This window comes from Python bivittatus, unplaced genomic scaffold (assembly GCF_059951505.1).
Source record: "Python bivittatus isolate LINGU-HERP-01145 unplaced genomic scaffold, Pbiv_v1 ctg000850_np1212, whole genome shotgun sequence".
Taxonomy (NCBI): Eukaryota; Metazoa; Chordata; class Lepidosauria; order Squamata; family Pythonidae; genus Python; species Python bivittatus.
The window spans coordinates 62233950-62259356 of record NW_028277112.1 but is presented as its reverse complement, the minus strand read 5'-3'; the positions used below and the strand labels follow the sequence as shown (position 1 = coordinate 62259356).

General features: G+C 34.6%; 1 protein-coding gene across 8 annotated transcripts in view; it reads right to left on the bottom strand.

The window, feature by feature from the left end:
• Positions 1 to 25407, bottom strand: part of NRG1 (neuregulin 1) — a 173575-nt gene that overhangs the window by 21122 nt on the left and 127046 nt on the right. For 6 of the 8 annotated variants that reach the window (XM_088129889.1, XM_088129886.1, XM_088129888.1 and 3 more), the window contains 2 exons: positions 9925 to 10051; positions 4085 to 4143 (listed from right to left, as the gene is read on the bottom strand). In XM_088129889.1, coding sequence (XP_087986015.1) covers positions 4085 to 4143; positions 9925 to 10051 — 186 coding nt within the window. Of the gene's footprint in view, positions 1 to 4084; positions 4144 to 4697; positions 4778 to 9924; positions 10052 to 25407 lie in introns of all 8 variants that reach the window. The other 2 variants (XM_088129887.1, XM_088129883.1) reach the window with 1 other exon arrangement.

Below are 25407 nucleotides of genomic sequence, written 5' to 3'. Positions count from 1 at the left end.
GGCTCCTTTAGATCAGCAACCCAACAATAAAAAGGAATGAGAAGTATTACTGTAATTGTTATTTGTTATGGGGCCTCAGAAAAGGAAGTAAGAACAGATCTGATCAGAGGCAGATTTGCAAATAACTTGGTAAAACCATGAAACCTTCTATAAATGTACAGGTTTCAGAATATGATAATGGTATTGAACCTTACTGGTGGTGCAATTTTCTTTCCTTCATTTTCCATTACAAGTGGGAACCGAAAACGATGGCATTATAGTGGTTGCAAAACATGATGACTAAGAAGAGACTGGGTGCAGTTGCAATGACTAGCTCCCATATAGGGCTGCCTGTCAGGATGTGGCTACATTGCTGGCATTAATTCAGACAGCATCATTTGTTAAAATGAAACTATCTTAATACTTCAGTTAAGGTACAGAATCACTTGTATTTCAGTTCGTTCCAATCCTTTGATATTACTACAGACAGACTAATATGGACTGAAAGTCTACTTCGCTGCAGTATTGGGCATGTGTATAATGCTTGAATAGGTTTTTAAAAGAAATGATCATATTAGACTGCTGGCTTTACAAAACATTCCGTGATTACTCACAGCTTTGTATGTTATCGCATAATTCCCGTATCAAAGTATAACTGCTATATTTATCACTGAGAAGCAGTTGCTGATTTCTGTCTAAATATGTATACAGGAGATGCATATACACCCTATCCATTTTCATTTCTTGTAGGTTTAAATATTCCCAGGAGCGTACAGCTTGCCTCTACAATCAGTAATACTTTAAGGGTTAAATAAAAATTCATAGGTTTTTCACACGCTAAAGAGCCAGTGTTACTTGCCTACATGAAGACTACTAACAATACATATTAGTTGCATAGAAGCTTCAGTAGAATTAGTGACATGCTCATGCATAAGTATTACTGCATACGGTAGTTCACAGGTAAGGTAGACAACCTAGATGAATTTAAGAGAAATTCACTAATTTCAAACAGCTTATATATGAAATAATTGAATGGCAAATATATATATTTATATTTTATATAAATATATATTATTTATATTTATATATATATATATATATATATATACATCTTCTTTCTTTCATTCACTCATTCATGCATAGGAAACATGCATTGCTTATTCTAACTCCAGAACAAATGCAAACCATTCCAATTAACATTTGAAGTTCATAGTATTCTCTTGATCTTTGAAACTCCCCAACAGCCATGCTTGCTAAGTTCAGTACTACTGACATTATTCCATACATTCACAGTATTATATAGCTGCTAGGATTTTATTTGCTGGGTCCGCCTTGAATCTTAAAATTTGTAATAGCTGATTTCAATTATTATGTGACAACCTCTTACCCTTGCAAAGATGTAGCAGCCTGTAAATAGCAGGGTGAAAGCAGAGACTATCGCTGAGTTGGGGGGGACTTTTGTAATTTTTTTCTGTTTGTTTAGGCAGCTCTGCCTATGTGGGCCTGTGTCATCCCCTAAGTTCCATAGTTCACTTACAGGTGCTTTCAAGTTTATCACAATCATCATCTATGCTTAAAGTTACTACTGTTACCAATATTACTAATGAAAGAGTTTTAAATCCAAAATAATTTGGCTGTAGGATACAGCATAGTGATACATTCTATTATCTCCTTAAGAAACCCTCATTCGTTCTATCTCTAATTTCAAAAGTAGGTAAGCCTGAACCAAGTAAACATTACTTTTAATAGTTTTGCTGACTCTCTCTTTTGCAGAAAAAGAGATTTCTATGCTGCTTGACACTAGTGGAGCTCTACTAATCCATTGAAGATGGAATGCAACTAGAGATGGGTGCCACGGGTGGGCGCTATGAAATGCGGGCTATGGGTGGGTATTAGGGAGTGTGGGTGGCACTGCAGGTGCAGGTTGTAAATGCAGGCTGGCTTGAAATTTTGATCATGTGACAACAGGGGCACTGTGACAGCCAGAAATTTGAGGACCGGTTATAAGACCATTTTTTTCAGCACCATTGTAACTTTGAACAGTCGCTGAATGAATGGACGTAACCTCAGGACTACCCATATCCCTTACAAATTTTGTTGATGGGATTTATATATAAGGAGCAATTTGGCAATTTTCTAAAAAGTTATCTATATCAGGAGTAGCTACAGCTTATGGTAGTAATGTCTCCAATTTTTTGGCATTCATTTTAACTTAGACTACATTTTAAAATAAATCCTCATTAGTTGTTTTATAGCTATTCACATAATATATAGGCAAACAACAGCACAAATGCCATTTGAAAGTGACTATTCTAATTAGCAAAACAAAACCAAAACCCTTTTATTGTATATCTTTACTTATATTTGACCATTTGAAAGTGCTTTTTTATTGATTGTTCTTGTGAATACAAATGTATATTCACTGAATACATTATTAAGGCTTTAAAAGAAACCTTTGGTAAATACGTTTTATATAAAAGCTATGTCATGGTCAGTGGAAATATGGAAGGAGTCTGGATTTTAGGTCTGCATTCAGGTGGAGCTGAAGTCTGTCTGTCTGTCTGTCTGTCTGTCTGTCTATCTATCTATCTATCTATCTATCTATCTATCTATCTATCTATCTATCTATCTATCTATCTATCTGAATACAAATAAAGGGTTCAACTGTTACTATAAGTAAGTAGAGACCTCCTGTTCATAAAATGCCTGCACTTATTCTTGGCCACTGAAACTTCTTATATAACAGGAAAGAAATTAGAACATTCTTTCAAATATATTCCTTATTTGGGCAATGAAAATATCAAGAACATGCTTTCTGCTAAGTGATTTTTTTAACACAAGAAATATATTGGGCAATATTAATTCTAAACCTGCCTCCTTGGCAGATTACTTGGAATTTAGGAGCTGAATGCTTAGGATGATTATTAATTATTCATATTTTTTGTTCACAGATGTGAAAAATTAACCTATATGACTGATGAATACTATCTTGCCAATGGAAATTAAATAGGATTATCATGAAGCAGCTGACATCTTTCACTGCTGTTGAATAAACCATCAAGGACTATTTAGCAGGGCTGTGCACATTTCAAAAATTATTTGAAAGAAATGCTTCAGGCCATGTGCAAAAGTAGCATCTCTCTGCTATTCATTAAAGCAGGCCATCTTTTGTTCAGGCCTCCTCATGGGTTTGAAAACGAAATGCCACTGCTTTAAGGAAATGTTCCTTAAATTAGTATGACTCTTAAAACATTAGCATTCCACTGACAACTTGATCAAAAAGTACTTGGATACCAGTAGTATACTGACTATGCATAGAAATGTAAGAAATTTCTAAGGCAAACTCTGCCATCATAAAGTCTTCAGCTCACATAATCTTATAGCCAGTTTTACCTTTGGACTTACTGGTTATGAATTATGGGAGGCAGAATCAAACATTTCTGTAGGAAGACAGATAGCAAAAGATGGTTCTTTTCCAAACTCTCACTGGGCCTGCCCAAGTACTTAGGTAGCTCTAAGGTAGCTCTTTAGAGCCCTACCAAACATTTACTATGATAAGCGCAAAGCAAAATATACTAATATTAAGTTAATCAGAGACGGACAGCAAATCTTGCAATTCATTATATAAATCTGAATTGTGACATGTATGCCATGTAAATGTTAAGTTTACATTCTTTTAAAATAAGCCAGAACCATCATCCTCAGCCCCATATTCTTCAGCAGCTTTTATTCATTATATTTGATAAAAGATAACATAAGTCATGTTTTATATCCAATTTCCTCCATGATTGTTGTTCAGAAATATTTTATTTGGATTAGATTTAAGTATCTGTAGATTTGTATTTATATTTAGACTTAGAGTCCTATTTTAGCTCCTTGAACAGCTATTGGTTTGAATCAATATTATTTTTCCCTCTTATTTTCACTGTTCTAATTTTGCTGAAGTCCTGAAATTGCTTGGGCAATCATTACCATGCAGACAGGCAGAAGCAATCGAGATTAGGGTTCAGGGACTCCATTTAGTAATAAAGAAAAATCTGAGGAGAAAGCAGCACCAACTGAGCATGCTCCTATTCAGGCAGAGACAGAAAGGAAGTGGACGTACTGTAGAAGCTGGCCATTACGTAGTTTTGACAGCGATCACCAGTAAATTCATTTGGGCACCTGAGAGTAAAAACAAAAACAAAAAGAAAGAGAAAACAGAGAAAAAGAAAAAGAGGCAATTATATGCTAAGAGGCTCCTTGAGTAATAGCAGCCAGAACTTTGATGACTTCATCTTCAGAAATTGGGCCTGTTTCTTATTGCCAAGAGGCTGAAGGTTCTGGGAAAACATGGTTTCATAAACACCAATTTAAGGAGGAAGGAGGCTAATTTTAGTCAATGTAAAAGTACAACACCTGAAATGACAATATGATATTCTTATTGTCATTGGAAAAGGAATGCAATGGTCACACTAGCCAGCTGTTGTTGTTTTTTTAGGTCAAAGCCTCAGAGACTCTTACCCAGATAAGAATACTTGCAATTACAACCAGAACAATAAAGAGTTGCTGCAATTAGCAAAATAATAGTGTTTGGTGCTGTGCAAATCTGCACAGAGTGGTCAAAGGCAAAAGAAAAAGATCCCAGTTTAAACTGAAGAGTGAAAACATCAAATGATAGCGATTTTGATTGCTGTAATTTGGGGAGAAAACAGATTTCATTTTATTTTAAAACATACTTTGTGGACTTTTTGGAAAGTTTTGGACTTTCATGGGTACAACTTCAGCACATCTTGGTCCAGAGAATCCATGCTGACACCTAAAGGCAAAAATGTGATCCGCAATTTAAAAAGAGAAGAACCCATGGGTAGAGAAAATGCTATTCTGTTTCTATGGAACACGAGACTCCTCTAAAAGACCTCGGACAAAGAATAAAAAATGAAAATGGATGACAAAGCCATTGCGTTTTTATTAAACAAACTCTGTGTCACCAAAGAATTACAACTACAAATAACAAAACCATAACACACAATCAGGGCAGGCGAGGGAAAGGAAGTAATGTTGATGATTGATTTTCAGCTGATTTTTCTCTTTCTAGAATGCTGTACAATTAATTCATTGGTGATTTCAGCAGTTATTTCAATGGCAAGATCAATTAAAGGTATTACCTTTTTTCTATGCCATATTCATTCATATTTTAATAAAGATGCAGAACAATGGATTTTTATGTTATAGTTTGACTACAAGGCTACCAAAGCAGAGCATAACATTTTCAAATACAAAATATATGTTAAATTACAATCTTAATCGAATTAACTATTTATTTATGATTTATTTATTTATTAACTTCCCAACTCCAATGGATTTTGGGCAGCATTATGTCAAGACAACAATATAACACCACCACCAGCAACAACAGAATCTTAAAAATAGAAAGTTATAAAATCAGAGGCAAAAATAAATTCATTCTATTATTAGGGTCTAATAGAAAGGCTGGTCCTCAATATTATTCAGAATAAAGGAGGCAAAGAGGCCAAACAGGACTTCAGGAAGAAGGTCCAAAGCTTTAGTGCCCCAAAAAAGAAGAAATGGGTTTGTGTCCTCGTCTCAAGAAAAGTGGTAATAAAATAAAGCCCTCTGTAAAGATCACATAGACTTATATTGAAACAAGCAATTCCTCAGGTATCATAGACTCTTGGAACTTAAGAAACAGGATTTGAATTCAGCTCAGGAGAAAACTGGGAACCTACATCATATAGGAGTGCTATGCTCCCAAAATGCTCTCTCTGATCCCACCAAGAACTCTGCATTAGATGTATTCTCTAGATTCTTCAGCCTCTACACCTAATTTGTCAGATGAAATGCAGCTATATCCATTATGCAGGCCTTGACTGTAATAAAGATTTGATTGATTGATCCAGGGTGAAAGAAATATCTATTTACTTTGCTTCTCTTTTTTCTTATTTTATGTCTTTTCCTTTGGGTCACTGTTTATTTCTCTTTTCTGTGTTGTGCATAACACAGGTTACCTCAGAAGGGAACAGCATGATGGGCATGTATGTATGTACACTTCTATTTGTTGCAGTTAAATCTCAAGACCAGAATCTGAACTGAAATAGATCTAGATCAAGAATCTAAATCAGGGGTTGTAAGCTCTTAATAGTTTCTGACAGTTTGGCAAGGATAAAACATGTCTTTAATGCTTATAAAATGAAGAATGGCTAGCAAAACAAGTCGTACATTTTTGTTTGAAAGGACTGTTAATTTAGTTCTGTTTCTAGGCAAAGCTAATTTCTTAGTTCAGTAGTCTTTGATTCTATGTGATTTATACCAGTTGGCAGATTATAGTACTGTAGATTCCACAGTTGTGGCTATTCCACCATTGGTCTAGCTAATTAATCCAAAAATATGTGAAATTGGGACACTAACACACATTAAAATACTTTGTCTAAATGGAGAATATTTAAAAAGGGATAATAATAATAATCTAGGAAAGAGAAATGGGGATAACGTTTTCAGTGATGATCTAATTGTATTGTCCTTTAATACTACAGGTAATTTATAATCCTACAGGGAAGCATTTATCATTTCCTCTGTCTATTTAGACAATCTCCCTTTGGCAGTTTTAATTAGCCAGTATAGGCAAAGGTCCATCATGAACCTAATCTTCCTGAAACAGCAAAGGATATTGTTCATATCCTCATGCAGGAAAAAAAAAGCTATTACACCAGGACAAGTAATTCAGGTGTCTTAAAATGATATGGATATGATAAATCTCATCTGTAAAATGCTGCACAAATTAATGGTGGGGATTATTGAACTTTCGTTAGGATACAACAAATCCATAACCAGTTGGAAAAGTTCCAGTGACCCACTGGATTTGTCATAGAAAATGTCCTTTCTTTATTGCTATCACTGCTATAAATGCTGTAGAGTAAAAAAATATGAATTCCCGCTAGAGTTGAATTAGATTTCATTGCTTTTGTTCAGTATCATTTTGAACCCAAGGGACAAAAAGAAATGTCAACTTGAAAGAAGTGGAAAAAAAGAGAAAGGCTTGCTTGAAATTTATACCAGAAAAATAGTAATCTTCCCTGGTATAAAAAAAATCTCTTATATAAAGGAAATTCTGCTGGGTTTATAAGAAAAAAAAAATCCTCTTGTTCCTGTTTGCTACTGAAATTCTTGTTACTGCCTAAACCCAATCAGAATTCAATTAAATCTCCTTTAAAACATTCTTTTTTTATTTTCCCAATCTGAGTTATCTATAAAAATCTATAAAAATAATGAATCATTCCTTTTTTTTTCTCCTTGCATAAAGGGAAAAGTGTAAATAATTAAAAATTCAGTAAGTAACCCAGATGTATGAGTCAAGGGCTATTGTTTTTACAAATGGAGTGGTTGAGATTTTAAAAGTATAGAATGCATTATAATCATTATTTGTTCATGGTTTAACACTGGAGGATCACTTTCTCCCACCATATACGTTTTCCTAAGGTCTTGTGTAGTACTCACAGACTGCTTGAAATATACCCTGATCAAAACCAGCATTGTACTCAAAGCACTCTGAAACTATTTGGCTTAAGCACACCAAATGTTATTGGACTGTATGTGTCAAACATTCTTTCTCCCAGAAGTGCTTTACCAAATCACAGAGTTGCTAAGGTTTTTGAAACATTATATTATTACTGATCTAGCTTGTGAATGTTTCAGAAAAGCTTTATTAGTAAATAAAGCAGCATGGCTTGTAAAAACTGTGTCCTGTTTCAGGAATACCAAACTTAAAGCGTCAATCATATGCATTCCACCTTGGAAGTAAGACCAACCTAATACAGAGAGAGTTCCTTCTGAGTAAACAGTGCCACTATTCACTGACCTCAATAATTGGTGGGTATGAATTAATTTTCTTAAAAACACAAAATAAATAGTATTATCTCTTCCTAACCCAACCAGAACTCCACTTTCAAAATATGACTATTTCTGAAAATGGCATAAAGTGTGGTTTGGTTTATAAAAATGTTTTAAAAAATACATTCATAAAAGCAAGAGTGACTATCACAAATAACTGCTGTAGCAGTGTTGATTACCCACTGATTACATGTTTAAAATTAGAGCTTCCAACACTGCATTAATTATTATGTGTGCTAGAAGACCAAGGTTGACATAAGCAAAACAATGACATGACTATGGGTATCTTTGATGTGAGTCAGAATCAGAATTTTTAGTTAGAATTTTTCTCCAATTGCATTTTAACTTTGGCTTAGCATCAGATATTTTACTGATAACCTCATTGGCCACCAAGAAATTTGAATCTCAAATTGGCAGCTCAAAAGAGAATGCTTGATAATGGAGAAATTGTCTGAATTATTATGGTTTGCGTTTGAGTTTAAGGAAACTTTGCTTTGCTTTTTAAGAATTGAATCACATGTAATAAATATGAATTTAGTATCAAAGCAAAAACATAAATATCTAAAAGCTTCCCCTCCAGAAAAATTGTATCAACACACTGTATATCTTAGTCTGATATGAATTTGTGTCTGTTCCTTAACAATGAAGTGATAATAACAGCTTTATTTATTTGGATTAATCGGTTAACACTGTATACAGCAAAACTGGACTATGATTAGTCTTCAGTGCGGTCTTTATAACACTTCACTGGTCAAATCTGCCTTCCAAACTAAACATTTTAACTAGGGTTGGGATGATATTTTATCTGAATGAAATTGATCTTTCCTGCTTTACCTATTTTGGAAAAAATCAGGACTTGAATATTGTTATTAGCAGTAGTAGTGGTGGGAAGTGGAAAGCAGTTGATAATTTCCAATTGTGCTCAAATGCACTCTTTGGTTGAACCAGGGCAATAAGAAAACAAAGGAATGTAAGAACATCCATTAAAAGATAATTGTGTTCTCAATTTGATCTGATGCTAATATGAATATTAAACAACTGCATTTCGATATTTTTTAAAATGCAGCACAAGTTAAATCAGAATTACAGAGGAAAATAGATATGGCACTATCAAGGTTAATTAAACTCTGGGATCTATAGGAAACTTCTAGTTTCTAAAGAAAGAAAAAGAATATTTTAGCATGCTTTCTTTCCTTTGAGTTAGATTTCAAAAATCAATGATAAAAGATTAGCTATCTTTACTTGATACAGCCAAAAATAAGGCATCTTGTGGTTCCATCCAATTAATTATCAAATTGTTCACAGAATATATGACATATGTTGCAATGTTTCTAGAACAACTTCCATCATGAAAAATATTGGAAAGTCCATTGTGGCACCTTTACCACAGACCACTGATCTATCGAATATTATGGAATAATTTCAGCACTTCTTGTTTTAATGAAAGAGAGAAAATATATGTATGTTTGTTTCATATCGTATTCTGTAAATGGTCTTTTAATTTAAAACATGATTTTTTTTCTCCAGACAAATGCATAGATATCAACATTAAAGTTTCTGAATGCTTTTACCATACGAACAATATTGTCTAGTCAAATCAAAGTTTCATTTAGTGTAGTCTTCCAAACTGGTTCACTGCAGTTATGTTGAATTATGGGTCTGATAATTTTTATGAAACGCGGCCATTGGTCATGTCAATGGAGTATGATGGTACATAGTCCAATACATCTGGAAGCAAATTGGGCACCAAAAATAGTGGTCCTTTTATTTTAATATATTGTTTTTTGGGGAAAAAGGTGATATTTTTGTGTCTAGGCATAGATTGTTATCCCTTTTGTGGCAAAAAAAATGTTATATAAGGATTTAATCTAAGTGAATACATACAGACAAAAGTATCTGCATGTTTTGGAGACATAGAAATGGCAGTTTAACTCGTTTTGGAGGATGAAAAAAGCTGTCATCAGTTTGTAACATATATTCCTTATGTTAACAGTGCTACCATATGAGACATGCATTATAGCAATACATTCTGTAGCTTCACTGGAAAGTTTCTCGTACTTGCATAAATATCTTGGGTTTGGAAGATCTTTGACCATGAAGCATTCACCCCCATTTACACAGAAGCCTTTCTTATTCACGTCACATCTTGTAAGATGACTTGTCCCAGTAGTAGACGTAGAAGTGGCTAGAAGAAACAATGGGAATAGAAAGGGACAAATCTCAGTATACTTGCACTCAGAGAAAAATAACTAGAAACATGAGCATTATTATGACAAATAACAAATTATTCAGTTCCTTGGTTGCAAAGAGAACAGCAAAAATCACTTTGTCCAAAGTATTCTGGGGATTACCATATGATGTCTGAGTCAATACTCATTTTCCTGCTCACACTACTTTAGAACTGATCTCCAAAACTGTAGGATGGATAAAGGAGCACACAAATGCAAGTCTCCTGCCCCTGGCATGATAATGTATCTATGGAACTCATAGATCACATAGAAAAAGGAGGCAATGGAGTCCTCCTAGAGCTTAGAGCAATTCCATTACTTAAGTTCAGTAGTGGAAGAAAATAATTGGGAGATAAGCTGTAGGAAGAACCTTGGAGTTTTAGTCCCTATCTATCTATCTATCTATCTATCTATCTATCTATCTATCTATCTATCTATCTATCTATCTATCTATCTATCTTTATATAATTCCTTATAAACAAATACTTTTTGTAGAGTGTACAAAAACAACATGCAAAAAATAATATAAGTAGTATACAAATCTACATATAATTGGAATGGCAAGTCTACAATAAACTAAAACTTTCTTTCTAATATCCACACATACATACCCATCATACTAGTTCCTTTTGGGGTAAGCAATATTATGCAAAGCACGGAAAGAGGGCAAGAAATAGTAAGCAAAAGAAATTAAAAGATGAGATGAGAGAAAGAGAAAGGGAAATATAGCTATATCTTGTTTATACCAACACCTTTGAATTCTTTAGCATACCTTTCTTTCTTTGCAAACCATCCTTGCTTCTCCTATATCCATACACTGACATACATAAATTGTCATTTGTTGTTTAAACTTCTCACCTCTCTTTCTTTCTCGAGGATCTCATCAACTTGACCCAACCAAAACTTTCCCAAGTCTCCCCCTTCCTCTCAACCTATTCACTCTTCATACATTTGTGTTGCAATGCCATTATCATTTGTGTTTTTTATATAAACCACATCCCATTTTTTTTTAACTGGCTATTCAGCATACATTTATTCTAGTTACTATCTGTTCTTGTTTTACCACGCACCCTTCTTAAGTACCCCATACCCACTGTATTCTACTTGCTTTTATGTTTCTTCAGACATACTCAACTTTCACTTCCATATAACAAAGTAAGAAGAAGCATGCTCTTAAACACATTTGCACTTCCTCTGATAAAACATTTGTTCCTCATAATACTGCCCATTATCTTCCCATATCTTATAATTTTGCCTTTATCCCATCTTTAGAAGTAGTTCTATCAAAGTACATGGATTCATCTATTTGTAGATTTTCATAATTTGCAATTGTTCTCATGCATACTTTACTTCCATCATGTTCAGAAATCAACATTTAACATATTCACACAAAATTTCCCTAAATCCAGTCTATGTACTTTATCACAAATGTTCTCTAAATTAATGGTAAATATAATGAATGCTCTTTTTCACATTCCTACATTTCTTAACAACCTACTGAAAGGCAGTTATATGCTGAGTACAACCTTATTTAGTATAAAGCTGATTTCCCAAATTTTATTTGCTATCACCTTTCATACCTTTTTAATCAGAAATTGGTTCACAGACATGCTGAACAAGCTAATTTCCTGTAGCTTTTGCTTGCTACCTTAACCTTAGTATGGAGGAGTAACACAGGCATTTTTTCAAACATCGAGCACATGCAGTCTCCACATACAGTAAACAAATTGCACAGCCAGCTCATGAGCAAATCACTTGGAAATTGTCTTTCCAATTACTACTGACCTTACAATTTTTAAACATTTTTACAGCTTTTATGCTTCCTTTTCATTAATTTTTCTTCAACACTAATATTTATAGCATTCATTTCAATTCCACTCTTCACTGTATCAGTAGAATTCATTTACAAATTTCTGAAATATTCCATTCAGTGTTCCTTCCCTTCAATTTCATCCCAAATAATTTCATCACTTTTATTTTTAATTCACTCTATTTGCTGGAGTCTCCTTGTTTAGTGCTTTTCACCTGTTTTCATTTCTGTTCCAAAATCAGAAGCTCTGTCACATTTATATCCTTTACAAATTCTCTCGATCTTTCAAATCATGCTTTGCAATTCATTTCTCTTCCATGTATACACATGGATAAAGTGCTTTAATCATGTATTTGAAACAAAAACACTATTTTCCAAGCAGATACTTTCAAACCAGTTGCAATTCTCATTTGTTCTTAGAACTTTGAATGACTAAAAAATTTTTCTGTTGTCTTTTGGCTTGTTCTGTCTATCCATTCATGCCTCCTACAGAATAATTTTTTCCCCTGGATTGCATTAATCAGAATGTTGCATAATTTTTCAAAACTTAATTCAGTAATTTCATGCACAACAATCTAGATGATACCAATTCATACTTCCTGACATATATTTTGGCCCACTTATTCATAAGTAAATCTATACCTTCATTTCATAACTCAAAATTGATTTAAATGAACTAATACATTATTCTGTTATTGGATTATCATTGTGCTCAAAAATTTTCTCCAGGAACTGGTAGTTTTTAAAAAACTATGTATTTATAAAATTTATAACTTGCCTTTTCATTAAACATGTTCAAGGCAATAAACAATGCAACAGGGAAACCAATAAAAATGCAACCATTTGATTATGTCCATCAAGTTAGTGTTGACTCTTAGCAACCACACTGATTCTCTCCATGATGATCTCTCCCTAACTTAGTCCTTCAAGTCTTCCAATGGTGCACCCATTGCCACTGTAATGGAATCCATCCACCTTGCTGCTGGTTGGCTGTCCTCTTCTTGTCTTTCTTTCCAGCTTTCCCAGCATTAGAGCTTTCTCCAGAGAGCTAGGTCTTTGCATAATGTGTCCAAGGTAGGATAATTTGAACCTGGCCATTTGTGCCTTAAGTGAAAACTCTAGATTGATTTGTTCAATGATTCATTTGTTTGTTTTCTTGGCTGTTAATGGTATTCTCAGGAGTCTTCTCCAACGCCAAAGTTCAAAAGTGTCAATATTCTTCCTGTCCTACTTCTTCAAAGTCCAATGAATCCACCAAAGTGGCAGATAGGTTCACTTCCAAAGAGTGTCTCAGGGAACACCATGGCTTGCATGATTGTGATCTTTGTAGGTATAGACACATCACAGCTTTTGAATATCTTTTTCAAGGCCTTCATGGCTGCTCTACCAAGTGTTAGTCTGTGGCAAATTTCTTTGCTGCTTTTTCCTTTACTGTTGATAGTTGATCCTAAAAGGCAGAACCTATCTCCCACTTCAATATCTTCATTGTCAGTTCTAAGTCTGGTTGTTGCATCTATTGTAATTAGTTTGGTCTTTATATTTAAGTTTGGTCCCATTTTTTTCACTGTACTCTTGACATTTATCACTAGAGCTTGTGGATCCTTTGCATTTTCAGCTATCACAGTAGCATCATCAGCATAGCACAGATTATTGATGTTTCTTCCTCCAGTTTTCAGAACATGCTCATCTTCTTCCAACCCAGCTTCCCTTAATATATTTAGCATATAAGTTGAACAAATAAGGGGACAGTATGCAGCATTGTATCACTCTTTTGGCAACCCAGAGCTAGTCTGTTTTGCCATGTTCGGTCTGTATTGTGGCTTCCTGGCCTGTGTATAGGTTTCAAATTAGGACAATGAGATGTTCTGGAATTCCCATTTTTCCAAGCACATTCTACAGCTTGACATGATTGACACAATCAAAGGCCTTTCTATAATCAATGAAGCTCATAGTGACTTCTTCTTGGTATTCTTTGGCTTTCTATGCTATCCAGCATGCATCAGCAATAATGTCTCATGCTCCTCAACCTTTTCTAAAGCCAGCATCTGGGTTTAGAGCAAGGCTGTAATCTGTGTCGATGATCCTAAGCATTAGTTTACTGTCATGTGAAATGCAACCATACACATGAAATAAAGAGAACCCACCATTTAATCAAGCAAATTTTTATATCCCAAAGTCAAACTGAATAAAAACATATTTGCCTGCCTTGAAGCCAATTTGCTCATAATTACCCTTCCACATCTAGTTCTCTCTTTAATTAATCTGCTACTAACATTTAATCATTTGAATTTATTAATTTAATGACCTCATGCAGATGCTTCAACCAAAAAGAAAAATAACAGGTGGTAGAGTTGTCAAAGCCCATCATTATTCCTTGTCTTCCTCATAATCAGTGCTCAAAGTCACCAGGCTACAGATTAGGGTGTAGATAGCTTTTCCATCTCCAGGTGTAAACCGTAAACCCTTAGGAGACACACTCCAGGAAAGGTCATCAAAATAACTCTACATCTTAGTTCCATCATATGGAATTCTAGGTTAGAAACTAATTGCAGAATCATGACTTAAAAAAATATAGTTAGGCATATTTTAGCCATAATTTATAGACTGGTTTATCAGTGTTTTCTGGCTGAAATATTTACTGCATATGCAATTCTAGAACCATATAAGAATTGCATCTATTATCTCTTCCACTTTAACCCCCTAACATGTTTCCTTCTTACATCAGACTATTACTCTAGAGACACCCTGCAGTTCTGAAGTAAATGCATTAATTTGAAAAGAAATGCAATACTGTCTGCTTGAGATCCTGCAGACAAAGTTTATTACTGCCACAAAGGCTAATGGAATGTTTTAAATTGAATTACAAGGATAGCTGTAGAAGAGTTAAGCCTAAAGTTATCTATCTATAATTGCTATGGCCATCTTATTTTGCACTTTTTCTCTGAACAAATGTGAAATCAAAAGTGATCATCCTGGAATGTAACGAACAGCTTTGGTTGATATAAATTGTGGGCCAATCTGAACCATGGACAAACAGGTTTAACAATGATTCTCTTTTCAGGGATCTCTAAAAAGTGATGAAAACTGGGGAAATATTATTTATCTATTTGCTTATATGATATAGTAGCTTCTTCCAACTTGACCGCTTTCAGACATGTGAACTTCATCTCCCAGAATTCTTTAGCCAGCTTTATTATTAGTGAGAATTCTGGGAGCTGAGGATCATCCAACTGAAGAGCAACCAGATATGTGGAGGCTCTTGTGTAATCTGTCCATCAATAAAGGTTCTCTAGGTAGCTCACAGAAAAAAAAGTAAATTACTGAAATACAAAATATGATAATGAAAAGCAACAACAAAGACAATGGAATGTAGCACAGAAATGCTTTGATGAAAAAATGTTGAGAAACAGCAACATTTCTGGATGAATAAGGCAGACTTCACGTGGTGCTGAAAATGCCATAAAGAGGCACAAGATGGAGGGGGACTTTTTTTCCACTGCTAGGATGCAGGTTGTACCTTGAGTGGCCATCCTTGTAACTCCAGTTAGTAAGAACGCACAGAACTTTAACTCTGAAGATAACTGTACAGTTTGGGTAGTGTACATGAAAGAACATGATTTTTCTGCTTCATGGTCCCCTAGAAGAGATGGTCTGTAGTTTGGTCCAGGCAGTAATGAATTTGTCCTTGAAAAAAATGATAGTTCTACCTGCTTTAAAGAAGGCAGTAGTCTGCCTGCTTCTTAAGAAACCAACTATCACTGAACTCAACAATTCTGGACAATTTTTATTAAGTCTTCAACCTCTACTTTTTGGGGAAGATTGTGGAGAAAGTGGTTGGACTGCAGCAAACAGAATTAAACATGAATTCCATATCCTATCAAAACTTCCAATAAATGTATGGAATTAAATCCATAATTTTTTTGTGAGATGGGCGGTATCTAAATTTGAAATATAAATAAATAAATAATAAATTAGTCAATAAATTTAAAGGTCTCCATGTTATCTGCCTGGCTGAAGATAAGATTTTACTATTCCCCAGACTGTCATCAGCTTCTTCTGATGACAGTCTACCCTGAACTGCAATTAACATATTTTAAAACTCTATTTAAATATCTTAAAAATAAGTCTTTGTCTGTCTGATTCCAAAGCCTAGGAGTCAAGTCTTGGACAGCTCTTAGTCATGAAGGGGCTGAGATGACAGCATAAAGTTGAAAGTACCTTCGGGACTGCATGAGTTTCAGATCTACAAGTATGTAGGAAATAAGAGAAAAGAAGTAAGTTGAGAGCTCTAAAGACCAAAACTAAAAGAGCCTTTGTTCTTACAGGTAGCCAGGAAAGGTCTTTTGTTTGTTCTGATGTCCTCTGTATTGGAAGACATACAGAGAGAGTGTGTTCTTATTGATATCCTTGGACCTCTCTGTGGGTTTTGATACTACTGACCATGGTTACTTTCTGGAGTGCTTGAGGGAGCTGGGTTTTGGAGATACTGTACCAGTTTGTAGTGGTCCCCTTTTACCATCTGGGGAGCTATCAGAAAGTGACAATGGGAGTCATCTTGATATCCTTGCCTTGTCTCCCATGATATTGAATAGCTTTGTGAAGCTACTGGAAAGGATCATTTGTGGGTTCAGAATTAGTTGCTACCTTGAATACTGATGATACTTCAAATGCACTGCTCCCTTCCTGCAGTAAGGGGTGTGATATTTTGAGAGACTTCACATGTCTCCATACTCTAAGTGGCTGGATGCAAGAGCAAAAGCTGAATTTGGACAAATTGCTGATTTGAAGGAATGACCTTCAGGATTTGGGTGATATACCTCTTTTAAGTGGAACTGCATTCCTCTTATGGAACACAATCTGAGGTCCTTCTGGATCCAGTGTTGACACTGGATAGCTACATATGTGGTACAGAGGGGCCTTGATTAGCTTCAACTGATAAACCAGTTAGGGTCCTATCTGGAGGAGACAGGATGATCACAAGCAGCCCAGGCTTTATGTAAAAAGTGGCTTTGGGACATTCTGTACTTTACAAAAATGTAAAGAGACATTTCTTGATTATATTGCAAGACATAAGAGATAGATGGAAAGTCTCACATATTCCTTTGTGTATGCTAAACTGAAACCAGAAAGGGCAAATCTCTTAATTGGATTATGGTGACAATTTTTTAGATTCAAATGTTTTGCAATAATTAACTTACTTGAATTTGTACCAGCATTATTACAGTTCCAAATTATGACACCTTCTACTATTAATAATAAAAAAGGACTGCACTTGTGAAGAGTCCACAAAATTTTATACCAGGTATTATAAGCCCCTGCAAAATTAATGAGTCTATTTTATGGAAATGTATAATATTAATGCATCATTTTTGTGTATGAAACATTATTCTGATCTGCTGTAATATTTGCTCTGCAAAGTGGTATCAATAAACAGTACCACAGCAATGAATGATAAAAAATAATCCAATAAGTGCCATAGCTTCATTCTAGATAGACAGAAACTGATTAAGCACAGTTGTGTTTGGCTTTGAATCTCACATAATATTACAATCCATCTGTGCAAAGCAGTAAGGCACAACTGAAATATTTCTTCCCAGAAAAAGGAAACTTTCGGGGGGGGGGGACTTCGCAATAAATAAAAATTTTAGATTCTTATTCTTAGTAGCAGCAAAAGTAAAATAAAACAAAATGCAAGATTTCAAATTTTTCTTTTTACCCCTCCTCTTCTCCAATTTGTCTACATGTCATCTGATAACACATTTACTGCCCTAAATTAATGTTTTTAAAATAATTTAAACAGATTTAGAAAGTAAAATAATTCTGTGTTATTCATACACTGCACTAAACCAGGGTTTTTTCAGTTTATTTGAGGCACTGTTGACCTTTTCATACCTAGAGACCTGGAAACATTTACTATATTGAATTCTTTCTGTTTTTCAAACCCCTAGAAAGGATTTTAACATCTCTTCTGAAAATCTTTTATATTCCCTTCTAAAAGCTATGCTACTATGCTTTCCTTTAAAAAACAAAAAACTATATACTTTCACAGTAGAGAATTTTGTGATTTTTATTGGTCTGAGACTCATACTAGAGGTCTCGAGACCACCTCCCCAGGAGGAGATGTATGCCTGAAGAGTGTCAATAAGGATAAAACCAGTCATGTAGTGCCTCCTATTGGCCAGTAGCTAGTATAAGAACATAGCCTCCTGTTTGAAATCTTCAAGAGAGTCTTGATGCTCCTTTAGATCTGACTGAATGAAGTACTCCTTTAGGGCTGCTTTAGATCTGACTGAATGAAGTACATCTGGTCTATACTTTAACAGAGTTTCTGCTGAGATCAGGTGTAACTTCATCAAGCAGCTACAGTGTCAAGCATACAAGGTGACAAGTACAATGACACTGATGAAGAGAAAATAAAGTATTAGCCTCAGTCCTTGTAGATCATGAACAAGACTCTGTTGCTGAATTGTAAGTAGACAAGGATGTCTCCTTTAGTAAAAAGATGACTGACAGAACAAAGAGCTCACTATAGTTTTTGTGAATAAATACAGCTGTCAGCAGAGGCATAATTGTAATGCACTCCACTGAAGTGAGTTAGTGAGTGAGTTACAATGATCCGAAATGCTGAAAATCAATTAGAGGAGAACATTTAAATTATGATGCCCTATATTTCTATATGGTTTATATTCCCAGCTATTTTTAGATGGAGTTAATTCAAATGACTCATTTTCTTCAGTACAGTAGATCTTTACAATACTTTGGCAAAATCCATATAAAAATGACTTCCTCAAATATACTGTATGCATTAATTGGAGTTCTTTAATCTGGCTCTTTAAAAAAAAAATACATTTTTTTTAAAAAATAGGGCAACTTGTTAATTGTTTGAATTTATTCTCTCACTCCAACCACATAGTAACTCTGTGACAATTGTTTCTGCAGAATGTGGGTTTTTTGGAAAGTTTTAGTGCTATCAATAGATTGGTACACATAAAATTACGTTAATGAATGGGTGGGGCTATGGATCTGATTACATTCCAATAAGAGGATTCAGAATGCATCTGTGATGAATGTAATCTAAATGGTCAACATTCTTCAGAAATAAAATATTTCAATTATGTCACAAGCCTTTAAAAATTCAAAATATAAGCCTGAATCAAATCAGCCTGAATCATAGGACATCAGATTTGATTCAGAGTTAAATCCCCAGCAACATTCTGGAAATTACCTCATCATGTCTACTTTTAGCTTGCTTGGGAAATCTATATGCAGTTGTAACTTTTTAATAGCATGTGTTGAAACTGCAGGGACATAGAATATCCTGTGAGGACATGCAGAATTTTAAACAAATAGGCATAGTGGTTTTAATGTGAGGGGAATCTTTATAGATTTGCTAATCTTTCCCTATTGGTGATTATACAGTACTTTCTATGGAAAATGTAAGTACAAAAGAGATTCTGCAGTGCTGTGATCACTTTGGAGGAGTCCCACTTAGGAGTAAAGCCAAAGTAGACCAATATATTTTAAATTTTAAGGCTACATCTTTAAATTGATAGATCATCTACTCAACATCTGTGAAGGAAAATATAGAGAAGAAAAATAGTGCTGATTTATTTTCAAGGCCCCATTCATTCACATGTAGTGATATTATACCCAGTCTGGACATGTGTTACTAAAAAGAAGCCACTGTCTTCTTAAATTTGAATGTCAACTGAAATAGTTTTTTGTTGTGTTTTGAAATTGAGCTGAATTTAAAAGCTAATTATGATAAAAGTATGTATATATTTTAAAAGACTGAAACTCCTTTAAGCTAGTGCAAACTTCCAAATTAGTACACTTCAATATATGAAGTTTTAAATTTGGTATGTATGTGAGAGAGATTATTTTAAGTTTAGGTTTCTAAACTTATGCCTAAAAAATGAAACTAACTTTTATCATCACATATCTCAGAACAGCATAGTAGTAAGAAACTTCTTTAGTCCTTGATTATGTCACAAGAAATTAGTGATTTGTTTTGGCCCCAATGTAAACCTAGATGAGAAATCTTCAAGGGAGATCAAGCCTAATTTTTTATGTTAAGAAAAGGATCTTTGGGTGTATAAAATGTTTCCATAGTTTTACAATACTACTTAGTTATGCCTATTACACTATTGTCTCAAAGGATCACATCCAACTTTTAAGGAAAACAGGAAACCTCTAGCACCAAAAGATAGACACTTCATGAAAAAGTGAGGGAATATAAACTTTTGTTGAAACAATTCAGTGTGTCTTATTGTACAACATGACTCAAAAAGTCAGGACTAATTTCCTCTCTGAATCCAAGCTGAAAAACTAAAAAAAATGTTCCAGTTCAGATTGTTTTCTCTCTAACAAAGTAGCCCAGTTGGCAGCACTGCTGAAATAAGATGGCTCTGTATAACCTCTAACCTTGTGCCAGAAGCCGGAGAGAACAATTTTATGATCAAGAAGCAGCAAAATCAGAAGCACTTGGGTTGGGTTGACTTCTAAGATGGAAAAGCAAGGAAAGAGAGACTGAACCTAAGGCTGTTTTTAAAAGAAGCTTGAGTAATATTTGGTACCAAGACTAAAAACTAGACGTAACAAGAGGCATGGAAACATGGAAAGCATTCCCCAAAATTGCACTTATCACTACTTTTATATATACCTTTAAAGTAATGAATATTCACGTTACGACTAGTAAAGCAAAAGTTAGTCACACTAAATTTCATGGCATACCACAGTCATAGTCTGCAATCTAATGCATGCTTACCTACTTTTTCGTAAGCTACACATTTTAAAAGCCCACAATGCAGCTCTAATAGTTATTACTTATAGTTTTGACATATATTCCTTGCCAGTACTTTAAAATACTGTTAAGGCAATAATGCATGAAATAAATGCAAGTTATATAAGTAACTGGGGCACATTACAAAACAACCACAACATTATCATCATAAAAATGGAGTGACGGAACTTCTTCTCCAAAGCAGTGTAATTATGCAATTACACATACCAAGCCAAATCTGATTTTGTTCAAAAAAAATATTGTAGAATTGAAACAGTACAAAAGAGATAGCTGACAATGTACATTTTCACAGATAAGCATCAGTATGCAACTGATACCATAAGAAATTAATCCCTATGTAACAATTAAATTTATCCTTCTCACTTACACTAGCATCCTGAGCGTAATTATTTCCGCAGGCCTGTCTTTCTGTAATGTCAGATCTGCATCACTCAAATGCCAGCTAAAGGCTATGGTTTATAACACCGCACTAATGCAGATGTGATTATGTGTCAATTTTAGATGCCTGTGAGCTGGCACCAATTAGGTTGAAAGGCATTGTTATCTCGGTCTTACAAATATCACCCTTCAACAGGGTAGTTGTCAAAAAGCAATTTTCAAAAAATATAAAATTAATAGAAAAACAGATGAATTTAAACAAACCAGCTAAAACAGATGATCCAGAAAAACAACTCCCAGGGTGCCCTTAGAAATCCACCAGAAAAAAGGAGTCACAAAGAGTCTTCATCAAGCATTCAGCCTGCTCACACGAGGGCTTTCACTTTAGCTTTCATGTGTCCTTTTCAACATCACTGTTGCTACAAGAGAGTAAGGAAATCTGAAAGAGAAGCATGTTGATGCCTCTAAGTAGCTCAGAGCCCTGATTTATGAAGATGCCTTCTTAATGCACAGGTATTTTATTAATGCTGAAGCAAACAGTACAGAAATGCTGGGAATGTCCATGTCCTGTTCCATTTTTAACTCTTACATAAGCAGGATGAAGGCTCACACTGGCTAAAAATCTTTCCCATCTCTAAACCATCATGTTTTGGCCATCAGAGAACACAGTATTTAAAGCAGTGTGTTATTTGCATTTACACAAATACACACACTATATACATTAGCCCTTAGAATATAACACTGACATCTGTTTTTCTCAGGTCAAAAAGTTGAAGGCGTGCTCCGTAGCATGAAGGAGAGAAGAGGGGGGAATGTAATGCACAGAATACAAGCCAATGAATTTTGAGAATGGAAAATGAAACTTCCCTGTTAAAAGAATGTCAGTCCTGAAGGAAGCTATAAGGTATATATCCAACAAATTACAAAGTAGCATTTGTTGAACAAGAGAATGGTTCAGAAAAACGTAGATTTTTTTTAAAGCCATCATTCACTCTTCCAACCCTTAATCTTACAAAACTTTTATGTATTTTAAATCTTATTTAATAAATCTAAAAACGGTTTGATTTCAGCAAGGTCAAACTGAGCAGAAACGACAAAGCAGCCAATGAATATGAGAACAAATTTCTGTCCATGAACGGGACATGAATCCCTTCACTTGGAAAAAAAAAGACACAAGAAAAATACCGCCATCTGCAGCTTGCACAATACGATCCAAGAGAAGGGTTTCTGTTACTGAACTTCTAACTGCCCCCCCCAAAAAAGAGAACCGTGCTGGGATTTAATCATTCTTTTTCAAAAGATTCCTTGAAGAATTGGTAGGTAGTAGCACTGCAGGAACACAAAAGAAAATTGGACAAAGATAAGACCTCTAGTTCTGTCTATATGTTTGCGTGTTCATTCCCTGGTATATTGTGCAGCCAAACTCCAAAACAGTATTCATTTTAGAATTCCAAAACAGGGCTTGTTAATAAAATCCAGGACTGAATAAACCCTGCAGATGAAATACTTGCAGTATTATGACTGACTACAGACATCAAGCAACAAAAATGGTAATACTTTTCAAACAAATATATTCAAAATGTTTCATTTCTTTGTGGTATCTCAAGGCCAGGTTAGGTCTAATGTAAACATCCTGCTAAATGCATGTTTACTGTTCATGTGCATTGTAAAAAATGAAAACAGTATTAGCTGTAGGGTGACAGTTATGAGGATCACAACAGGCATGGAAGAGGAAATTATTTCTATCTCTGTTGTATTCCTGACGTTAAACCCTCTTCTGAAGATGGCATCTCTCACAGAATTCCACTTTAAGTAGATACTGGCCTACTAGCTGATTCTTCTACCACGTTGTATGAAAAAAAAATTACCTAATTTATAAAACAACATTAGTTTGCTACTTAGTAGATAGGAAATGAAAACCAATTGGGAGAATCTATTGGTTCTTTGCTCTCCCTGAAAAATTAAGGGACCTAGCTTTTTTATTACCTTTTAAAAAGACCTTTAAACACATCATTTTGAATAGGCTCTTGGCTGCTAATTAATAATTTTTATTTTGTTACTTGGTTTTACTTATTATCTCAACTAATTTTAATATCTTAATTTTCAATTTGTCCTTACTGTAAACTGCTGAGTGACTTTGGTTGTTGTCAGTATACAAAGCTAAATAGACAAATGAAAAGGAAGTGGCTATACACAAAGGAAACAAATTGAAGTTGTAAGGGAATGATACACTAAAATATTTGTATTTATTATTTTGCAATTCAATTTTTTTTTCAGAGAAAAAGCACTGTGTATTGTGTATGTGCATGTCTGTGTGAAATTTTATTAACTTTGCAAGTGTATATTTCAAAACAAAACTTTAAAAAATAACTTTCTAAAAAGCAAAGAGAAATGTTGGCTTGATAGCTTCATCTCACCTCATGCCCTCTGCTTATACCCTGAGGGGAAAAATATTGCAGAGAGATAGATATGACAGGGAAGTTACAAATTCTGATATAAAGTTCCTGAAAGTTACCCCGTGGATCTTATTTTCTGCAGAGACAATTTGCCCATAGCAAACTTAAAGATGTGAGACTACCTTTTCTGGAAAAAAAATAGCCATGGCACTTTCCTCCTAATTTCATCATATTGGCAAAATGACATTACTACCAATTTTCTTTTTCTTCTACAGAGCTCTATTTCCTAAAGTTCATTTACTGAGAAATGTCACTGATAAATTTAAGCCATTCATCAGCAGAATCATTCATATTATACAATAGCCTTTCACATCCTGAGGGCCTTCAAATACACAATACAATTTCTATCAGCTGAAGACAGCATGACTATCCAACTTCTGTGTTCTAACTTGCAAAGGCTGCTTTGAAGATCTTTCTTTCCCCCATTCAATCCACAAGCAACAAACAATTGCAAGTAAAACATAAAAAACAAGCTGTAGAGATCAATCACGGGTCATCAAAACATATCAGAAACCACTGCTTCCAGCAAGGAAGAATTACAGTTCCCTCAAGGTTTCTCCAGTTATTTGTTGGAGGAATTCTAGTGCAGTCCTGAACAACAGTCCTGAATTCCACTGCGCTCCCAAATTTTGTTCTGTGGAGATGTTGCTGCTGGAGAGTATTTATTATTTCAACCATTGCAAAGGCCGTTAGAGTCAGAATCAGAATAGACATTGTTAGAAAAGGACAAGGGAATCTGTTCCTTTGAGAATGGAAGGTCTAGACATAGAAGCCTAACCCCGCTGGGAATATGCAGACTTATCCAAGTAGGTATACAACTTACCTTATACTACGTAAACTGTTGGTAACTTAAACACAATTAAATAATTAATGAGTCTTGCTGTAATATAAGCTTACTGCAGTTAGAAGAATTAATGGAATTCAGCATTTGGTTCCACTGTGGATAACCAGATGCCAGTAAAATGAATGACGTATCAGATGCATAAATTCTTCCCAGTCTATAATGCCTCACATAGCACATGATTCTTATATACAAACTGGAATTAGGTGATGCCTTGGTTGTAGAAAACCTTTATCACAGATAAAAAAATTAAAAACAAGGCAAATTAAATTATTTCTATCTTGCCATCATGGGGTTATTTGTATTCAGTAAAAGTTCAAATAAAAACAGAAATCCAGTGATAATTTGGAATTTTTACAAAAATGATGATGCACTACTAGATGCTTTGTTGAAAATGCTATTGTTTATACTTTTACAACCCTCCTCCTCCTCCAAACTTCCTAACAGCTATTTTGTTCATTTGTGCTCTCTTATTCCTTTTTTGTTCTATTTTATTTATATAGTTTTATTCTATTTATTTATATCCCATCTGATTCAACAGTTTCCCCATACATATTGGACTCTTGCTGGAAATCACAATCTAACTGATACAGTAGGAACAATGGGCTTCCTGATCACACAGTCAAAGAGAGTGAAGCCTGTCTCAGCTTCTGTTGAATGCATAAGAACAGGTCATCATAGCAAACACTTTTCCTGGAATATGTAAAAACTGAGAATGTATCCACTGAGTGTAAACCATATGGAAGGAATTACAGACTAATTTTAGGTTTTCCACATAAGGATTAAAACTCTTCTGAGCCTCTCTCTTCTATTTTTGTTAGAATTTTCAATAAAGGAAAGAAAATGGGTTTGAATATGAATAAGCATCCTAGTCAGTACAGATTTTACACTTGTATTACTAAACCAGTTGAAACAAGAGCAATTTTTAGCTTCATGTGGGATGAAACCTATCAGGGAGAAGGCTAGACTAGAGTAGACTATTCTAATTTCTGAGACAGAAGTTTTAAAATGATGAAGCATTCAAA